At 40.3% G+C, this 16,068-nt stretch overlaps 1 protein-coding gene across 8 annotated transcripts in view; it reads right to left on the reverse strand.

The window, feature by feature from the left end:
* PCSK5 (proprotein convertase subtilisin/kexin type 5) overlaps positions 1–16,068 on the reverse strand; it is a 446,264-nt gene that overhangs the window by 157,664 nt on the left and 272,532 nt on the right. For all 8 annotated transcript variants that reach the window (XM_041744555.1, XM_041744554.1, XM_041744551.1 and 5 more), the window contains exons 14-16: positions 9,401–9,544; positions 4,640–4,742; positions 3,143–3,336 (exon numbers count right to left, since the gene is read on the reverse strand). In XM_041744555.1, the coding sequence (XP_041600489.1) occupies positions 3,143–3,336; positions 4,640–4,742; positions 9,401–9,544 (441 nt within the window). The remainder of the gene's footprint in view (positions 1–3,142; positions 3,337–4,639; positions 4,743–9,400; positions 9,545–16,068) is intronic.

The raw sequence follows: 16,068 nt of genomic DNA on the forward strand, positions 1-16,068 counted from the left end.
ATTTTTTGTGTATATTACAGGCTTCTAATTTGTGGTTATCATTGGGTTATATACTGAGTTGATGGTTGCTTATGTTCAAACACATTGTAAAACTCCATGTTTTATGTATGTGATGTTTTATTTTACATTTTGTTATTTTGTGTCTCCCTTGGCTAATTTTTCTAGATATTGATTGCACTACTTTGTGTTTTAAACTCTACACTGGCTTTATAAGGGATTAATCTATCTTTACTCTGTTTGCATCTACCTGTAAAATTTTTTCCTTTTACTTTTTTTCTAGTGATGGCCTATTCTTTTCACTTAAATAATTTCCTTTAACATTTAAGGCTGAGTTGGTGGGATGAAATCTTTTAACTTCTCTTTGTCAAGAAAATACTTTTCCTCTGTTTTGAATGATACCCTTTCTGGGTAGAGTATTCTTGGTTGTAGGTTTTTTTGTTTGAATATAGCATGCTACTCTCCTCTGGCCTGCAAAGTTTCTGCTGAAAAATCAACTGATAGCCTTATTGGGTTTCCCTTGTATATACCTTTTTGCTTCTCTCTTGCTGCTTTTAAAATTCTCTCTTTATCACTACCTTTGCCATTTTAATTATTGTGTGTCTTGGTTTGGATCTCTTTGGGTTCATCTTGTTAGGGGTTTGTTGTTCTTCCTGGACCTGAATGTTTGCTTCTTTCCCCAAGTTAAGGAAGCTTTTAGCTATTATTTCTTTAAATAAGTTTTTTGCCCCTTTTTTCTCTCTCTTCTCCTGGGACCCCTATAATGTGCACATTACTATGCTTGATGGTGCTCCAGAGTTCCCTTAATCTATTCTCAGTTTTTACTCTTTTTTCTTGTTGTTCAGCTGGATTGGGCTGTTTTCTATTACCTTGTCTTCTACATTACTGATCTGTCCTGCATCTTCTGATCTACTTTGATTCCATTTATTTTTATTTCAATTCTGAAATTCATCAGGTTTGTTTTGTTTTGTTTACATTTTCTTTCTCTTTGTTGAAGGTCTCACTGAGATCCACTGCTCTTTTCTCAAATCTAGTATCTCAGTGAACATTACTTTGAGTTCTTTATCAGGCATATTTTTTATTGACTAATTCCTGTCTCCTCATTTTGTCCCTGTATATGTATATATATATTTTAATGTAGTAGGACAGTCAGCTATGTCTCCTGGTCTTGAAAGTAGTGGCCTTGTGAAAGAGGTCCTGAGGTGTTCTACAGTGCAACCCCCCACTGGTTACCAGAACCAGACATTCCTGGGTGTGTCCCCTGTGTGGGCTCTCTGTGCTCCCATATTGTGACTAAGTTGCAACTACCTTCAGCCCAGCCAGCCACAATGATCCACTTTGTGGATGGTGTCTTGGGTAGGTTGAGGCCTGTCTGAAGCAATGATAGGCTTAGTGAATTGGGCCAGCAGTAAGCTTAGCTGCCTGCAATTGTCCTTCTGACAGAACCACAGGTACCCTGAATGGCAGGCCTTACTTCTTGCATAGCCAACTATGAGGTTCCACTGCAGGGACTGCAAGTGTGCTATTATATGAGCTTGTCTCCTCCCTCCCTATGGCATGAGTTACTCTGAAGAGACACCTTCAAAGTAGATATGTTGGGGCATGAGCCAGTTTGAAGGGAGGATGGCTGAGTTGAGTTGGACAGGGAAGGGCACACAGCTACAGCAAAGTAGATGATGAGTGTTAACTACCTCTCACAAACATCTAGCTATCTAGGGCTTGGAGAGGGGGAGAGGAATAGCATGCACCTGCACTTCTGTTTCTAGTGAAATATTCTGTACATCTCTGTCAGATATATTGGCAGATTAGTCAATATCTCCTTCATATCAAACTGCTGCCTCTGTACTGGTTTGGCTGAGTTATTTAGTATGCTGGATCTTTAAGGGTTATGGGAACTCAGTTTCCTATTGCCTTCAGGCTCTCCTAGAACTAAGCCCCATTGGAGTTAATATCTCCTGTTTTCTAAAGCCAGACATTGTGGGGATTCAACTTCCTTCTCCATGCTTGTGATTTCCCTCCTGGTAGTAGTTAGTGGACCAGGGGTTTGGTTTCCAACTATGTCTCCCTCATTCCTGCCCTTTTCAAAGTGGCCTTCTCTGTACAGTTAACTGTGGCAGGTCTGTTCTTCTAGTCTTCAGGTGGCTTTCAGAGTTTTACAAATGTAGCTGTTATCTCCATGTGTCTGAGGGACAAGGTGAGTTCAGGATCCTCCTATTCTATCTTCTCAGATCTCTCTGGAAGTTACTCAGTTTTGTCTCTAATTCAGGAAACAGGTTTCATTTTGCCTTTCCTAGTGGACACTAACACCTGGTAGTCTTTGAGTCCATCGATCACTTTGTAGATTTCCCCATTAATGGCCTGGCATTAGTAGTCTTTGACACACGTCTACATGAAAGTCCTGTTTTCTAAACTTCTTGAGAAGTACACACCGATATGATCCAGGCCTGGTTCCTTTGGTTAGTATGTAGAAAAGAACAGGCTTGGCTGCTATCTTTTGAAAGCGCGCTTATAGAGTTGGCCCAGGGCTAGTATCTGGGAACTCAGATTTCAGGATGGTTTAGGGTTTCCATCACCCTGACCAGAGAGGATCATGGTGCCTAAACTGTACAAACAATATGCTTTATGCTGAATATCTGCTTTCCTTCTAGGAGCCTGGAATTTTGGTATGTGCCAGGCAGAGGGTGTCTTCATGACCACAACCCCGGCCACTGAGACTCTAAGGAAGTTTCCTGGTAGACCACATTTCACACGTGTTGTGACCAACTGTTGCTGGAGGATTTCTGGGAGAGAACTCTTAGAAGCTAGTGTTGGTTTTCTGTTGACTTTGTCCTATGCACCTTTTCCTGACTTGACTTAGTAGCTAAGAGCTTATGAGTGCAACTATATAATAAGTCTTGTGTGTCCTCCTAGCAAATCACTGAATCTAGGGATGGACTTGAGAACTTCCTGACAGTTACAAGCATTTTTACATAAATTATTTTTTACAAAACTTGTTATAAATTCATTTTTACAATTCTAACATGTTCTCGTAAAAACTGGTTAGATCCTGTTTGATATAACCAAGGCCACACTTTCTCTCCTCATGTCACTTAAATGAAAACCTTACATTTCCTCTCTAAAACCCAAATATTTGAAATCAACTCACTGGTGTCCGGGTATGATCCATCAGGGCAGTGGATAACACAACTGTTGATTTCTTCATTTAGGAAGTATCCATATTTACAGGACAGGCATTGGTCAGCATGGCTCCCAAAGCAGGACTCACAGTTGAGGGCACACTTTCTGCATCGCTTCTTGTCAGCATGGTAGTGGCCAGAGGGGCAGCTGGAGACACAGATCCTGCATTGCGGAATGATAAGAAAGAAGGGCAGCATCACCAGGGATGGAGTCTTCAGCACTATTGGAGGCACTCAACCAACAGCAGTCTAACATCTCAAAATCCTTTATAAACCATGAAAGTAACACCATATCTGAAGAGCCAAATTCTGTTGGTTGAAGCCTTTTCCTGTGTAGGGCACTGAAGCAGCAAGGCAGCCACACCATACCAAGTCCACTAAGGAAGGCATGTCTTAGTCTGAACCAATTCTGGTTTGGGTCCAGCTCTTCATTAAAGGGGATGATGTTTGGAAACTGAGTCTCAAGAGGAAGGTTGTGGCCTGGGATTGAAGGGAAACTATGTGGGAACTCTGATTTTATACAAAAAGGTTGCTAATGAGGGGTCACTTCTGTTTTTGTGTGTTGTCATATGGATCTCGTGTGCTACTGTCTAACTTGATGTAAATAAACTTGGTTGGTTACGATAAATAAATTATTTGTCCATAACTGAAGGACAGCACTTTGTTTATTCATTCAACAAATATTTACTGAGTACCAAGGAAAATGTCAGGCATTTTGCGGGTCTAGGCGATGAGAGATCCTGTAGGAGCCAAGGGCCCTTCCTTTAAGGCACTGAAATTCCAGCATGGATGTAAACAGGAACTAGAACATGTCTGGGTCTGTCTGGATGACTGAAGTGTGGACTCTCTGCAGGTCAGCTACTATAGTAAGTTTTTCCTGAAGGGGGTCAAAGAGGGGGTAGGGCTGTGAGAGAGGCCTGAGGCAGATAGTCTCTGACTTGCCATCACTGTCCCAGGGTCCTCCCTGTGGACAGATTTGCACAACTTGGGGCACAAGCCAGGGGCTTAGAGTTAACGGTGTCCCAGCAGGTCCACCTCACTGCCCAGCATGGAAGAGTGAGGATAAGCAAGGCCCGGCACCTCTGCCACACGGGAATGTGGGAAAGCAGTCACTGGGCTGTATGCTGACAGTTTCATGAAAAGCAAATCTAGCTCTAGCATCAGACATCCATGGAATGGAAAAGTCTAGAGGGGAAGACCTGTCCTATGTGGAGCTGGTTCCTCCCCACCGCCCTTCCAAATGTGAGATAAGACAGCTGCAGCTTGATAGCCTATAGGTACATTTTCTGTTCTGTGACTCAGTATTGGCTTCAGCATTTGGAATGACACCAGGAGGTGGTGGGCTAGTGCAGCATCATCTTTTCTGTGCTTTGGTCCTGGTGGGAGAACATTAGCAGATACGGCTCCAGCACACCCGTGGGAACACCCAGGGCATGCTACAGGGATTGGATCAGGCTCCTCCTTACCTGGTGTTGTTTTTCAGCTTGTAGTAGTAGTTCAAACAGTCATTGCAGTGGTCTGGTCCTGGCCCGTCACAGCCAACCTCACTACACTCAGGGTCACAGGGTCCTTTTCAAAAAAATAAAAAATTTAAAACAACACTTAGAAAAAACTATTTTAAAGGTCAGTTTTACTTTGAATTTGGTATAAAATAAGACTTTTTTTCTTCCTTAGGCAGTAAAAGTTTCTTTAACATGGCTGTAAGCATGGAGACGCACTCTTGACTTCTGGGCGAAAACCTCAATTACTGAGTATCAAGAATGTAAATCCAGTCATGGCCCAGTTTTCAAAAAAAAAGCACATATGGCTGCCTTGTGGGAGATAACAAATATCTCAGAATTCAAATGAACAATGCCATTGCAGCAAAAAGCAACTGACTGCAATTAAATATGCATAATGATAAAAATGTTGGATTTATAAAAAATGAGAAGTTAAGCTGTTGACAGAAAAGAGAAAAAGTTTATTATTCAAAGCCTGGACCAGATTGTCTGGCTTGCCCAAGGTCATTAAAACCACTGAATACCTCTGAGTTGCTATAGCCAGCAAGAAACATCATTATGGCATCTGGCGCAAGCTTATCAGTATCTGGTCTTGGATTACAAAGCAGGTACTTAAGGCACAGATAATAGATTTAAAATTGTGTCCTGCCCACAGACCAGTGGGCAACTCCACAAAAGACAACTAGACATAAATTTTTAAAAATGCAAGCAAGCTTAAGGAATTCCAGACCTATAGGATGATGGTTGCTAATCTCTCATGACATATTCTTTGGTATGGAGTTAGGGAGAATGCACAGGCAGGAAGAAAAAATGCCAGAAAGATGGAGATTTTTATAATGAAAAGCCTTCTAATTACATGGGCTAGAGCTTTTGCTTGCTTGAACTCTCTTTTTCCTCATTCTCCATATCTTAGGACATTGGGTCTTATAATCTTGGAGCTCTTTGCTGTGGAAAACTCACATGATTTTAACTAGCGATAAACATACTGTACAGAATGTACAAACAGTAAGTTGACAGGTCAGAAATGTCTGATCCATAATTATTTGAATCAAAAGGATTTACTGTTAAACCTCAACCTCCTGGGGATCCCTGGGTGGCGCAGCGGTTTGGCGCCTGCCTTTGGCCCAGGGCGCGATCCTGGAGACCCGGGATCGAATCCCACATTGGGCTCCCAGTGCATGGAGCCTGCTTCTCCCTCTGCCTATGTCTCTGCCTCTCTCTCTCTCTGTGACTATCATAAAAATTAAAAAAAAAAAAAATAAACCTCGACCTCCTTTAGTCATTACAAGACTCTGTTCTACAGTTACTGAGCCAGAACATAAAATGGTAGAACCTGGGAGGAATGACTTAGACAAAAATATTGTATTCAAACACCCTCATTTATGCGGTGTGAAAACACACTTTCCAAGAGTTAGAGTGGCTTGTCCTGAATCATACGGATGGGAGCACGAGGATTAACATGGGTCCCTCTTCTTAGTCCACATCCCCTACACAGGGGAAGTAAATGAGGTACTAGTGATGAGCTTTCAAAATGAATGCAGACTGGAGATAGATATACTTCCAATGAATCACAAGTCATATGACAGTGGAGATAGATATACTTCCAATGAAACACAAGTCATATGACAGCACTCTTTCTCTCTTTGTTCTCCAAGCCTTAAAGCGGACCTCTAAATTAAATTCCACAGTGACTGTAACTTGGGACCTTTTAGCTCTCTGCTGTGACACAGGAGGAGAGGGTGTCTCTGTATGTAAGGGTTGATGCCCAGCCAGCCGTGGGTCCTATGGCCCCTGGAATTTGATGAAACAGTAGAAGGATCTGGTTATGCTGATACCATCTGTGCCTCTAGGCAAGCTGACTTCTTCATGAAGGTGAAAATCACAGCTCTGAAGAAAAAGGAATCATGGGTGGCCCTAAATTTTCACCAGATGATTTCTGCAATTAACCCCCCCAACTTATTCTTTATACGTGCCAAAGGGCTCCGTATGGCAAGTTCACATGCTGTGCTATTTCTTTTGTAATCTTAAACTGTCCCAGATGCAGTTGAGCATTTTAGGTTGCAGGGTAATAATGGAATAATTGTCTTTGTTCTCACACAAGTGTCCGTGTGGACATTTCGGAGATGTAATGAGAAAAACCACAGGGATATGTAACCATTTGTTCAGAATTTTAACATTATCAAAATGTGGATTGGAAACATAGCATAAGGCATACAGTAACAGGTTATTATTATGCTCAGTTTATGTTTGTGGATACCCTTTCTCCTATCAGAGAAGATGAAATGGTTTGCTAGTTATAAGGTGAATAGTAATATTACAAGCTCAAAACCAAGTAAGACAAAATCTAACACAGTCAAGCTCTGGTTTGCTCAACTGGTTTAAATTATTCAAGCTTATGATGGCCTCTAGGATACTACCTGTTTAGAATAAAAGCAACCATGTGCATGTTTAAGATATTCTGTTAGGGTGATTAATGAAGTACTTTAGTATCTAGAAAAAGAATACAATTCTCATCTAAAGGCACATTAAATTGCTATTTACAAATAGTTTTCTCTTGGGAGCAGCTTTGTTCATTAAGTATTATATCGTATCCCAGGAGAACTGAATGTTCCTTTGAGTGAGTCAATGCAATGAGACAGAAATCCAGAGCTATACTTTGAAGTAGGAAAAAAAAATTGCAGATGATATGGGTATAATACCTAAACTGCTCCAGAAAATCAACTCTTAAACATAATAACTTGAAGGTTGAGCAGAACGGCCAGTTAGAAGATAAAGATGCAACCACCAATAGATTTCCTGGACACCAGCATATACTAGTTGGAAAATATGGCATCTTTACCATTATAATAGCAACAAGACCCCAAAATAAATAGGAATAACACTGAGAAGAATACAACAAAAAATTAAAAGATTTCAATAAAATTTTAGGGGACATGATATGTGTTTTGGATGGAAAGAGTATATATTGTAAAAACAATTCTCACCTAAATAATTCTTCCTATGAGGTTGCGTGTAAATTCATGTTAAATTCCAATGTGATCTTTATAAGCGGACTTAAGAATTGTTATGAAAACAAGAAGATGTTCAACAGAATTTATTCTATTGTTATAAAGGAAAGCTCCTGGGGTATCTGGGTGGCTCAGCCAGTTAAGCCTCTGCCTTTGGCTCAGGTCATGATCCTGGGTCCTGGGACTGAACCCTGTGTCAGGCTTTCTGCTGAGTGGGGAGTCTGCTCCTCCCTCTCAAATGAAATATTAAAAAAAAAAGGGAAGATCCTAAGCTAGTAAAAGAAGGGATGATAGTCCAGTCAATAATGTTAGTCTCTTTCGAAAATAAAGATATATTTCATCCTATGTCTCATGAACCAAAGTAAGTTCCATATGGATTAACAAATGTAAAAATCAGAGATTAGAAAAAAATGGATATGGATACTTAGTTGATTTTAAAGAATAAAACTTTTTTTTTTAAAGGAGAGCAAGTGAGATCTGAAACTATAAACCCTACCCTCCAATTTTCTTTTTCCATTAAACAACACAAAGGCTACATTTTGGAAGCAAGCAATAACCAAGAAAATGTTTTCAGCAGACATTGTTCCTCCCCCAACTTATCTGTGGGGGATATGTTCCAAGAACCTCAATGGATGCTTGATACTATGTTTAATTTTTAAACTAGGCACAGTAAGAAGCTAACAATATAGAACAATTAAATCAATACACTACAATAAAAGGATGTGAATGTAGTCTATATATCTTGTACGGTACTTCTTGTGACAATGTGAGACGATACAATGCCTATATGGTGAGACAAAGTAAGGGGACTGATGTGGGTATGGTAATGTAGCATTAAGCTGCTAATGACCTGATGATCTATCAGATGGAGGATCACTGGCTTCCTTACCCTTAACAATGGGATGCTACTGAGTAGTAGTAGTAATACTACCAGGAAGCCTTAGGTTAGGGGGATGAAACTGTGGATAAAGGGGAACTACTATATGGAAAAATGTGAGAAAATAAAATACAGAGTTCTTATAAATAGATAAGAGAATTGGTGTTAATTTGAATAGAAAAATAGGTAAAATGTGATTATGTTTAATTCCTAGAACTATAGAGGAAAAATAACTTTTTAATAAAGCTATAAAAATTAATTTTATATTTTTACTTTTTTCTTTCCGATTTTGGCAGGAATGAGTATAATAAATGCACAGCTGGTCACAGCATAGACTGGTACATCTTTTTGGGAAAGGAATGTGACCAAATTGTCCAAGTCCTCAAACTGTTTATTTCCTTTGATACAGTAGTTCTCAGAACTCCATTCTACAGAAATAAAGATATAAAGACTGATAAAATAATGATGTTCATCCAAACCTTATTTAAAATAGTGTAAAAACTCTAAGCAACTACAAATCCCAGATTATGTATTAAATATAGTACAATCATAGGATGGACTATTATGCTGTCCTTTAAATATCTGTTGTGAGGATATGTACAACAGGGAAATATGCTCTTAACCACAAGAGAAAGAAAAATGATATGAAAACTCTATATAGTATGCTTTTAGATTTGAAGAAAAAACACAGTTTTCTGAATATACACATGCAAATATTTGGGGGGATAGAAAAGAAGATGGAAGAAAATCTATTAGAATATGGGTAGAAGTTGATCTCTGCATGGTGAGGTGATACACAAGAGTTCTTTCCTTAGCTCATGTCCCTGGTGGAAGCCAACTCACCTGCATAATCCTCTGTGCCATAGTCATCCGTGGGGTCTTCGACTCGGCTATAGCGGACACGTTCTACTTTAGGAAACTCGTTGGTTGGTGAGTATGGCTGCACGGAGGTGCCATAGAGGACCAAAGACCATTCTTTCAATTTCCCTTGAGAAACAATAATGAAATCATAGCATGACCACACAGTCATTCTTTAACTTTACAATTTCTTTAACTCCTTCTCATCTAAGAAAAAACAACAGTAGAAGAATTGGGGCAAGCATATTCATATGAAGCATTGCATGAGGCACATAGCTAGAAACGCACATTTTCTACCAGTTGCAGAATTAACAGTTCACATATCACATGTTTACTGAGCACCAACTATAAGATAAGCCTTAATTTAACCAGCATTTATAGGGAGACTGAGACATGAACACCTCTCAGTTGGACCAAAGGCTGAAATTTCAAGGTATGGATATTTAATTTTGCAGAGGCTGTTGTTTTTCTGGATATAAATACCTTATTTGAATTAAAAAAAATTGATGTAATCTGACTTGTTTAAGAAGACAACCATTTTGTTCCAACTGACTGAATTAGTCATTTAATTTTAAGGATACATCACTATTTATGCTATAGACCTGAGCTGTCCAGTGATAGCCCCTAGATACCTTTGGGTATTTAAATTAACTAAAATTTAAAAATTTAGTTCCTCAGTCATACTAACCACATTTTAAGTGCTCAATAGCCATATGTGGCTAGTGGCCACAAATATACAGTATTTCCACCCCTGCAGAATGTTCTAGTGGACAGTGCTACAGTAAAGCATTTTTTGGTCAATGGTGCCTTGAGACATGAGGCAAGTGTTCTAACTCCTTTGCAGAGAAGGCTCTCAAAGAACATTTTGCTTTAGTCCTTATTTAGTTTTGTAAAGCTAAAGAGATAAAAACTACTTACAGGTGATTAAGCTTAATAAGATTTACATAAAGAATCAACCATACACAGAAGTGATTAAGATAAAACCATTATAAAGGCGGAAGTATGCTGATAGGAAGCAGGCCTCCCTGAAAGTACCTCTTCCACTTAGCCAAATACAGAGAGTCCAGACATGGTTGGGGCAAGGGTTCTGCCAGAGTCCTGAGAATGGTGAACTTGAGGTGTCAGCTAAGCCATCTCAACAGTTGGGAGGTACGTACTTGAATTCCCAATATATGGGATGAGGGAACAGGCATAGATGCTGATAATACTCATAAAGGCACTAAGACAGACTGCTATTAAAACCCATCTGGGGGGTTGAGGACAATGTAGGAAGATTCTGAACCCACCTCTTCCTAGGGACTCACTGAATCTACAGCTACACAGGGAACAATTTCCTCTGAAAAAGCAAAACCAGGGCACTTGGGTGGCTCTGTGGTTGAGCATCTGCCTTTGGCTCAGGGCGTGATCCCAGGGTTCTGGGATCAAGGCCCACATCGGGCTCCCTGCAAGGAACCTGCTTCTTCCTCTGTCTACATCTCTGCTTTTCTATGTCTCTCATGAATAAATAAAAATAAAATCTTAAAAAAAAACAAACAAACAAAAGAAAACCAATAGTAGTTGAGTGGCTCCTACATGGTAGGCAACCCCCCCCCCCCCAACCCCCCGGGGAAAGCAGGTAAGAGAGGCTGAGACACAATCTTGGAATAAACCCCATCCCTGGTCCTGTGACCCTGAATCAGGATTCAAAATCCCAAGTTTCTCTCAAAAAAGCAAAAGGTTTGAACTCCATATTGGGTGCCCCAACTTTGAATACTTGTGCCTGAGATGAGCTCCCCAAACCATCTCGCTTTGAAAACTAATAGACCTTGAGACCCACAAAGCTATAGTGAACTGACTAGTTTTTAAAGAGCTTCCATGGGTGGACCCACCCACTCCAAGGCTCAGTGTGAGGCAGCCAATTGAAAAGCACTGATTTTCTGTGAAAGAGGCTTTTTTCCTTACCTTAACATACAGCTAGAGGCCTACTGAAATACTCTCCCAAGGCAGAGGCTGTTGAGTACCATCTTTGCTCTCTCCCTCAGACTTGCTCCAACTCACTAGTATCTCCCAGAAGGAAACTATACCCTTATCCAGCACCCACATTTTTACGGCTGCATCCCAGGGGACACCCTAGGTTGGCGGCACTAGTGGTCAGCAGAACTTATGTTTACTAGGAACATAGGACTGTAAACAAAATTGACAGATCTATATTTAAATTCACCCGGAAGAAGAGAGAGAATCAAAATTAGAAATGAAAAAGGAGAGGGGCACCGGTGTGGCACAGTTAAAAGTTTGACTCTTGATTTCAGCTCAGGTCATGATCTCAGGGTGGTGAGATCAAGCCCCATGCTGGGCGTGGAGCTTGCTTGATTCTCTCTCACCCTCTGCCCCCCTCCCACTCCAAGCAGCTCATTCTCTCTCTCTCAAAAAAAAAAAAAAAAAAAAAAAAAAAAAAAAGGACGTGAGGTTATAACTAAAAAAAAAACCTAGAAGAAATGGATAAATTGTTAGAACCTATACAACTCACTAAGACTGAATCATTAAGAAATAGAAAATCTGAACAAATTACTGGTAGAGATTGGATCAGTAATAAAAAACTTCCCAACAAGTAAATGACCAGAACTATATCTTCTCTGGTCAATTCTACCAAATATTTTTTTAAGATTTTATTTATTTATTCATGAGAGAGACACAGAGGCAGAGACATAGGCAGAGAGAGAAGCAGCCTCCCTGTGGAGAGCCCGTTGCAGGACTTGATCCCTGGCTCAGGTCATGATCCCAGGGGTCTGAGGTTGAGCCCCTGCCTCAGGCTCTCTGTTCAGTATGGAATCTGCTTGTCCTTCTCCCTCTGCCCCTCCCTCCAGCTCATGCTCACTCACTCTCTCTCAAATAAATTAAAAAAGAATCTTAAAAAAGAAATCCACCTAACTCAACATGAATTAAAGATTTGAACATAAGACCTGAAACCATAAAACTCCTGGAAAAAAACATAGGTGGTAAGCTCCTTGCCATCAGTCTTGGTGATAATTTTTTTGGATCGGACCAATTAAAAAGGCAAAAAAAGGAGAATAAAGAAGTCAGACTATATAAAACTGTAAAAGACTGCACAGCAAAGGAAACCATCAAAAAGATGAAAAGGCAACCAACAACCTACTGAATGGGAAAGAATATCTGGAAATCACATACCTCATCAGAGTTTAATCTCCAAAACATATAAAGAACTCCTACAACTGAATATCAGAAAAATAATCTGATTAAAACATGGGTAGGGAATATGACTAGACATTTTTCCAAAGAAGACATATACATAATCAATAGGCATGTGAAAAGGTGTTCAACATCCATCAATTAGGGCAATGCAAATCAAAACCACAATATCACCTTACACCTATTAGAATGGCTATTACAAAAAAAGACAAGAAATAACAAGTGCTGGTGAAGAAGTGGAGCAAAGGGAACACTCTTGGTGAGAATATAAATCAGTGGAGCTCTGATGGAAAACAGTATGGAGGTTTTCCAAAGCAATAGAACTATTATATGAGTCAGCCATTCTACTTCTGGGTAATTATAGGAAGAAAACAAAAGTATTAACTTATAAAAATCTATGTACTCCCATGTTCAATGTAGTGTTACTTACAATAGTCAAAGATATGGAAACAACCTATTTGTCCTTGATGGATAAAGAATAAAAATGTGGTATTTTTACCAGTGGTAATAATGCAGTAGAATAATATTCAGCCATAAAAAGGAAGGAAATATTGCCATTTGTGAAAACACGGATGCATCTTGAGGGCCTTCTGTGAACTGAAATATCAAAGACAAATACTATGTGATCTCACTTGTATGTTGGCAACTTTCAGGTATACAGATGGAGCATATAATACAAGGGCAATAAAGGAAATCCCATCCATCAGTCACCCTAAAATCTGGCTCTTTAACTTAAGATCAGTTGGATCTAAAGTTTATCCTTGTGTAGGACTTGGAAGAATGCTGACTCATAGTTGATTATTGCTATTTGTGTCATTTCTGAGGTGTCTCATAAGCCCACTGGCGGCATACTTGTCAGGCAATTCATCTCTTTATGTTTCACTTATTATGTAATCTTATTTCCTCAGAATCTGCCACAATTCACATCAACTACTGCCATATTTGGGCCATGTTTCCCTTATCATGTTTTCCATTTGCTAAATTACTTAGGAGATTTTGCAGTCAATGATGCAACTTTCTGTTAAGAAATTGTTCTGTGAAAACAGAATGACAAAAATCTATGTTGGTACATGAATGCAATCTGCCCAAGAATGAAAACCCAAGATAGGTCTAATGGGTAACAAAACAAAGCTAACAATTGAAAAAATCCTTCAAAAAATCTTTACTGTGGATCTCTGGTTCAAGATGGTGATGCAGAAGACCCTAAACTTACCTCCTCCATAGACAGAACAAATATATATCTACGTATAGAACAATTCCTCCAGAAGTAAAACTGAGCCTGATTCAACATGTCAAGAACAAGAAAAGATAGACCATATAGAGAATGGCAAGAAAGATGGAGACACAGTAATGAAGGGACTTTCTCCTCTTTCAACACTGTGAACTGCAGCAGTTTAAAAAGATAACCAGAACATAAAATATCCAGCCCTAGAACTCTACTGAATGGTGGGAGCAGCTGTTGGAGATAGCTCCAGGATGGAGGGGCTATGAGTGCCACAGTTTACAATCCTCTTCCACCTTGAAAGCACAGAGAGGAGCAGGGTCTGGAGTCAAGGCTATCCTGTTGCCTCAGTGAGTTCTGGGCCCTTAGTCCACACTGGCCTCCAAAGCCCTGGGGTACAGAAACACACACACACACACACACACACACACACACACACACACACTTAAAATAGGAACTAGAATATAAAGGATCTGACTGGAATTCAGCCAAATGGTGGGGAGCTACTGGAACTCTCTCTGCCTCAGAGGGGCTGGTGAGTGGCATGGTTTACATTCCTCTTCAACCTCGATAGTGTAGACAGGAACATGTTCTGGGTGCCCTAGACAGTTACTACCTCCATGAGCCCTGATCCCCTAGCCCACATCAGCCACCAAGGCAGTCCCAGCATGGTGCACACTGGGACACCCAGGTCAGTGCTCACTACAGCTCTAGCCATCTCAGCAAGGTGACACCTTTGCAAAGCACCCAAGAATACTCTAAACCCACAAGTTGGTTTACAACTTGCCAGGATCCCCCAGTGCAAGGTGCCCCAGGATCTTCTGGCCTGAGCCTTCTTTGGCTCCAGATGGAGCTTGCATCGACTTCAGCTTCAACTGTCCTCCCAAGGTGCCTGCAGCACAAAAGCACAAAGAGCCCCGAAACCCCCTGGCTTATATGTACTTTGGTTTCAGCTGCTCTGTTGGGGCACCATCTGTGTGGAGAGAACTGGGATTTCCCCAGCCCCCCTTGTCTATTTCAGCATTAGCTATTTTGCCAAGATACCCTCTGCACAGAGAGTTCTGTGATCCCCTGGCTTGCACCCACTTTAGCTTCAGCTGTCAGACTACAGTGCCCTTTGCACAGATTCCCTCAGGACCACCCTGACCCAGCCTATGCTATCCCACCAGGGTGGCCCCAGCATGGAGTGACGTGGGAGACCCCTGGGCAGTCACCTAAAGTCACTAGACACATACAGTCTACACAGGGGACGATCATACAAGATTATTCCTTCTAGTTTAAGTAGCTGTTCTGCCTAATTCTTAGAAACAAACACAGAAAGCCAAGCAAAATGAGTAGACAAATGAAAAGAATGAAAGAACAGACATACCTCAGACAAAGAACTAAATTAAATGTAAATGAGCAATATACCTGATAAACAGTTGAAAATAATGGTCATAAAGATGCTTTGTGGACTAATGACAAGAGCGGAAGAGCTCAGAATTCAACAAAGAAATAGAAAATATATAAAAAAACAATCAGAGTTAAAGAACACATTAACTGAAATTAAAAATATACTATAGGGAATCAACAGATTAGAGGACATAAAAGAATAGATCAGTTATCTGGAAGACAGGGTAGTAGAAAGCATCTGAGCTTAACAGAGAAAGAAAACAAAAAATTAAGAATGAGAATAGGCTAAGGGACCTCTAGGACAACATAAAGTGAACAACCATTCATGTTATGGGGGTCCCAGAGGGAGAAGTGGCAGCAAACTCATCTGAAGAAATAGCTGAAAATTTCCCTATCCTCGGGAAGGAAACAGATATCCAGTTTTAAGAAGCAGAGTTCAAAATAAGACAAATCCAATGAAATTCACGCCAAGACAGACAGCAATTAAAATGGCAAAGATTAAAGATAAAGAGAGAATATTAAAAGAGCAAGAGAGGGCAGCCTGGGTGGCTCAGCGGTTTAGCGCTGCCTTCAGCCCAGGGCGTGATCCTGGAGACCTAGGATGGAATCCCACGTGGGGCTCCCTGCATGGAACCTGCTTCTCCCTCTGCCTGTCTCTCTTTCTCTCTCTCGTGAATAAATAAATAAAATCTTTAAAAAAATTTCTAAAAAAAAAAAAAAAAAAGCAAGAGAAAAACAATTAGTTACGCACAAGGTAAACCCCATAAGGGTTTCTGCTTATTTTTCAGCAGAAACTTTGCAGACCAGAAGAAAGTGGCATGATATATCTGAAGTGCTAAAAGGGGGGGGGAAA

The sequence above is a fragment of the Vulpes lagopus genome, chromosome 2 (genome assembly GCF_018345385.1).
Source record: "Vulpes lagopus strain Blue_001 chromosome 2, ASM1834538v1, whole genome shotgun sequence".
NCBI lineage: Eukaryota > Metazoa > Chordata > Mammalia > Carnivora > Canidae > Vulpes > Vulpes lagopus.